The sequence below is a fragment of the Vicia villosa genome, unplaced genomic scaffold, assembly GCF_029867415.1.
Source record: "Vicia villosa cultivar HV-30 ecotype Madison, WI unplaced genomic scaffold, Vvil1.0 ctg.000060F_1_1, whole genome shotgun sequence".
In the NCBI taxonomy this organism is placed as follows: domain Eukaryota; kingdom Viridiplantae; phylum Streptophyta; class Magnoliopsida; order Fabales; family Fabaceae; genus Vicia; species Vicia villosa.
In genome coordinates, this window is record NW_026704990.1 from 586,449 (window position 1) to 591,785 (window position 5,337).

Below are 5,337 nucleotides of genomic sequence, written 5' to 3' on the forward strand. Positions count from 1 at the left end.
AACTGGTTTCATAGTAGTTTCTTGTGTAAGCTAGGTGATGGATTGTTGATTGACTTTTGGTCACATAACTATATCAGTTCACAATCATTGTGACTCACTTTTCATGCGATGTTTGAGGTTGTTATTAATAGAAGTTCCAAAATTGCATCTTTGGGATGCTGGATTGATGGCTATTGGTGTTGGAAGCTGAATACCAATTATGAGTCATTGACAGTAGAAACTGCTTATGAGCTTGACGTTTTGCTCAGTCATTATCTTAGGAGAACTGCATCGTGCTTCTAGAGCCCTGGACAACTTTAAATGGTGATAAGATCTTGATGATTTCTCAGTCAAGGCAGATTACTTTAGGCTCACTTCGATATTTTCTACAGGCCAGGTTCAGAATTCTATTCCTTCTAACATCTGTTTCTTCGCTTGGAGGATGCTTCTTGATCGTCTTCCAACAAGAGTCGAATTGTGTAAAAGAGGAGTAATTAATGGCTCTCAAAAATAGTGCGCCCTCTTTGTTTTGAAGAAGAAAAATCAGCTGCTCATCTTTGTGCTCTCAATGGAGTCTCGCCTCAAATTGGTTGAGCTTTGATAGTTTTGTTTTCTTTGACTCTCTTGTTTTACGAGGGATCAAGAGGAGATATTAGATATTGTTGTGGTTCGTTGTGGCTTATAGTATATGGCTCTCCAAAAACGCAATCTTATTCAAATGTGATCATTTGGTCATTAACAATGTAATATCTCTTGTTAAATCCTTATCATGAGATTGGTTAGAATTTAGTTGTAGAAGTAATTTAGAGATCACTTTTAAAGATTAGGATTATTATCCTATTCTTTGTATTTGCCGCGTAGACTCAAGTACTCAACTAACACTCTCTAATATCTCTTATCTTCTTCTCTTTTGCATTGAGCTGAATATCCCTAATGCTCTCTTCAATATATTTTATCTTGTTTATATATATAAAAAAACAATGGGTGTGTGTTTCAGTATCTTAGCTCTAATTAACTTTTTAAAGTAAACACTATATAAAGGGAAAGCTCTCTTTTTCCTCTGTAGTGTATTTGTCTTGTAAAAAAACAAAATAGCAGTATATGCGCCACGTGGCAGATGCAAATATAATAAACGGCTTGGATTTATTCTTCACTTTCATTGTTGTACAATGAAGCATAATAACAAGCATTCCGATTACCAAAACCTACCTGTATGTTTTGAGCCGCTGTGCACTGATCTCAACTAGCCGGAAAACTCAAAGACAGCCAGCCAGTAAACGCAGGCGAGGTTGTTCGTTGTAGGAAATCAGACTGCCACAAACAGTTAGAAACTCCAGGTTTTCCTTTTCTCTTTCTTCTAATTCAGTATAGAAATGAATTCATACTCTAGAAATCTAGGTTTTCATACATTAATCTGAATTGTCAATTACTAAAATCTGGAGAGTTTTTTTTTTTTTATACAATTTTGGACCCTAATTTTGACTCCTAAGGCTGTTAAAATGTGTGGTAGAAGTGAGTTATCAATCTCAGAGAATAACGGCACTATCCCGAAAGTGCAGTCGGTGCGGCGGCCGGCTACTACGAAATAGTACGGCGTATTTTTTTTCAAACACGGGCACGATCGGGTCTATCTCGGACCCGCTTTCTGTTTTCTTTCTCGAAACCCCCAAAATACCCTAAAATTATTTGGTCATTTGCCCTAAATTCCATTTCCTGCAACATATGCTTAAATTGGATAGGAGTTTACTCAAGCATCTTTAGTTGGTTTTGCTGTGCTATATTTCGGGAGGCAGGTCTGAATCTGTTGGCTTATTAGAAAGTATAGTAATTTTTCAATATGCATCAGTGGTCATTTTTCAATATGCAGGGAAATTTGTGCTTGGAAAGTATAGTTGCTAACTTTTACATAATTGATTCGGTGACTTATGGAAAGTATAACCATGATGCTCGGTAGCAAAAATTTGCTAGCTATGTTTAGAAGTTAGGGGGATTCAGTGTAAACAGTTTAGACTAAATACTGGCTTAAACTAGTTTCAGAATCAAAACCGGTTTAAATATAAAAACCAGTTTGGTTCTAAATTAGCTCACAGAACTTAAAACTAGTGAAAAGAAGAAAGTAGTTCAGTTTGTGAAAACAGGACGTTGACATGGAAGGCTAGAGATGGACACTGCTTTAATAATTGAGTGGAGTTAGCTAAAAAAGTAGTCGACAAAATTAAGGTATTGGCGTGACGTTGGTATACACGGAGGCTAGATAAGTTTACATGCCTTTGTATGACTGGTCTTGGGATCCTTTGAGTTGCTTTGCTAATTAATTATGTAATCAACCGATCATGCATTTAATTAATTAGTTATTTTTTGAATTAATTAATTATTTGTGTACTTGTTACTAGAGAGATTGTTTGTACCTTATTGCCATGTTACTCCCTCCTTCTGGACCGGTTTCTTTCTCTAGCTTTCTGGTTTGGTAGCGGCAGGATTGGTCTGTTTGGAGGGGCTGAGGCTGTTTGTCCTCCACTGCTTGTGTTAGTGATGAGCTTTTAGTAATGGGCCTGCAGATCCGGATCAGGTGGGCCCACTGTGGATGATGAAGACATGAGGCACAAAGTGTCGAGGGTATCTACTGATAGGAGCCACTTGGCCAGGCTGATAGTTAGTTACACTATCAGATTTCTTATTTGCCTCATTGTATTCACTATTCCATTCATCAATGTTCATCCACAATTCCATTTACAATTCTTGTTCTCTTATGAGCTTCCCACAGGGCTAGCGTTTCTTTGGAGCTTAAGTTTAAGTTTTTGGTTTTGTTTTATGAAGGACTGTTTTACTTTTGTTGTTTTAGAATTTGGTCTCGTGGGTTGAAAAGTTTTGGATAGTCTGCTTGCCTTTTCTGCAGGGGGCTGCTGTTATGTTTAATCTGTAGCCGGTTCTGGGTGACTTTTGGTTATTTAGTAAGCGTCTTTTTCTGCTCTTGCTGGGGTTGTTGTTAGAGGTTCTGGTTCTCAATTTTTGGGCAGTGTTACCTGCTAGTGTAGTGCTTTGTATTCTCCTCCTTTTATCCGGGTTTGCCGTGTGCTCAGGTCTAAGTGTATTGATGAATTTTGCATTTTAAGAATAAAATTAAAAATGTAGTTGCTTATTTTGGGTTCAGTTAATTGAATTTTGCTTAAGACCGTCTCAGCTGTCATTGTTGTGTGTTGCTTAGAAAAATGTAAACAGGACTTGTTGTGATAAGGAAGCTAGAAGATAATTAGTTTCTGCATAATTTCTCTGTTGTTGTTGATTTCGGGTTACTTGTGAGGACTTGAGTTATGATTCAAAATTAACGGTGTACTTGTTGCAGACTTGGCCCTTCTTGTGCCTGAGTTTACTCTCTGTTATAATAAAATTAGTTTTTTTTTTTTCCTTTTCAAAAGAGGTTTAACCGGGCACGATCCAATCTCTAAATGACTGCCTTCCAATTTTAGTTAAATTTATCTTTATCTATTATTGTATGTATATATACAAATATAGTTGCAACTAGTTAGAAAATAAAAGTATATATTAACTTGATTTGTTCTTAATGCTGTTCAGGTTTCAAATTGAAGACATGAATGCGTTCAAAGCATACAAGGCATGTGTCCCAATTGCTTATAGTCCCAATCTATACATTACTCTGGTGAGGGGTATTCCGGGGACCAGGAAGCAACACAGGCGCACTTTGGAAGCATTACGTTTGGGCAAATGCAACCGAACTGTCATGCGATGGAACACACCTACTGTTAGGGGAATGATCCAGCAGGTTTCAACATATGCTCTATCAAATCCATCGTGAAATGATCTATGTCTTGTATACTAACATTGGTAAACTTTGTAATTATTATAGGTCAAGAGGTTAGTTGTTGTCGAGACAGAGGAGATGTACAAGGGCCGCAAACAGAAGGAGGAAAATCACCGAGCTCTTCGTCCTCCATTGGTCATAAACCATCAACCTGCTCCTGCTGAGGGTACCTTGTAATGTTCGATGTGTTTTTAATGTTTTGCTACTACTAAAACTTTCAAATGCGTAAGTTTTAGGCTGTGCCTCACATGGTTAATTTACTTTGAAGGTCGTGTTTTAGTTTTGAATCTTTAATTTTGAAGCTGTTTCAACACTGATGCAACATTAGTTAAATTTAGGCATCTGTTTGAAAACAGTCTATCAATTTCAGTTTGGAATCATTAGTTCCATATTTTCTTGTTTCTTTAGGAAACAACTTTACCATGTAGTTGGGCTTTGTTATATACTACTTTCATTCTTAAACATAAGATTTTGTTCACTAAATCACATGAAATAAAAACGTTGGTAGCAGTATTTAGTATGTTAATGGTTGGTATTGTTAACGTAGTACTATACACCAAAACTTTCCTCTCTTCTTTATTCTTCATGAAAAATTGTGGTACAGAAAGATCATTTGTCCTTCAGTTTAGTAATTTCTGGTTTCATTTTCTTGCCAAGTTTTGATGCCATCTTGAACGCCTTCCTACTGCATTCTGTGATATCTAGCAAAATGACAGGAAGATGGGATTTCGATTCTTTCCATAAAGGAGGGAAAATGATAAACAATTGAGAAGTTGTCTAGAAAGAAGGAATAACTGTCTTGGAAGAATAGACATGCATGTGAAGCCACAAAATATATTTCTAGCATCCACATGAGTGCAAGTAACTAAGCAAGTTCATGCTTATGATCCCTTAACTCTGCCATTCTGGGGTGTCCCATTTCCAATGCATAATTCTAACATGTATTTTTGGTGTATCGTGGTTGGGCGAGAACGTTTTGTAATCATCTTCTTTTTTATATATATATATATATATATATATATATATATATATATATATATATATATATATATATATATATATATATATATATATATATATATATATATATATATATATATATATATATCCCATTGCTTATAAAAAAAAAACATGTATTTTTGGCCTTTGTACATGAAAAATAAAGAAAACTTGGCTACTGAAAAATAATACTAGTCACCAAGTAAACTGTCATCAAGAAAAATAGTCACCAATGGATGGTGATAGATGAGGGCATCCATTCATTCCCACATTGAAAAAGAAAATTACAATTTTGAAAGCTTCAAGAGAGCTAGAGAGATTTATAGTTAGTCAAATTTTTGGGTAGTAAGTGATTGTAGTTATTAATCTTTGTATTTTATCATTCCACATTTATCATTTTTCGCTAATCTGATTCCTGGGAAATTATGCTCAGTTTCTTAATGGTACACACCTATATTCTGTACACATTTCAATGTATTTTTATGAAAACTTCATGAAAAATATTCTATACATTTCATTGTACTTTAATGAAAACTTTA

General features: G+C 35.3%; 1 protein-coding gene across 2 annotated transcripts; it reads left to right on the forward strand.

Annotated features, from left to right (window-relative positions):
* The first annotated feature begins 1,159 nt into the window (after positions 1-1,159).
* LOC131623332 (uncharacterized) lies at positions 1,160-4,325 on the forward strand. Of its 2 annotated transcripts, XM_058894339.1 has the most exons (3): positions 1,160-1,316; positions 3,553-3,760; positions 3,845-4,325. In XM_058894339.1, the coding sequence occupies exons 2-3, from the start codon at positions 3,569-3,571 to the stop codon at positions 3,974-3,976; spliced, it is 324 nt and encodes a 107-aa protein (XP_058750322.1). In that variant the 5' UTR covers positions 1,160-1,316; positions 3,553-3,568; the 3' UTR covers positions 3,977-4,325. The 2 variants fall into 2 exon arrangements, with proteins under 2 accessions (XP_058750322.1, XP_058750321.1); XM_058894338.1 differs by lacking the exon at positions 1,160-1,316 and having other exon boundaries at positions 3,542-3,760.
* Positions 4,326-5,337: the final 1,012 nt, after the last annotated feature.

Coding starts and splice junctions, on each gene's coding strand:
- LOC131623332 (XM_058894338.1), top strand. CDS start 3,542: ATGCTGTTCAGGTTTCAAATTGAAGACATGAATGCGTTCAAAGCATAC. Junction 3,761..3,844: donor TTAGGGGAATGATCCAGCAG/GTTTCAACATAT, acceptor TAATTATTATAG/GTCAAGAGGTTAGTTGTTGT.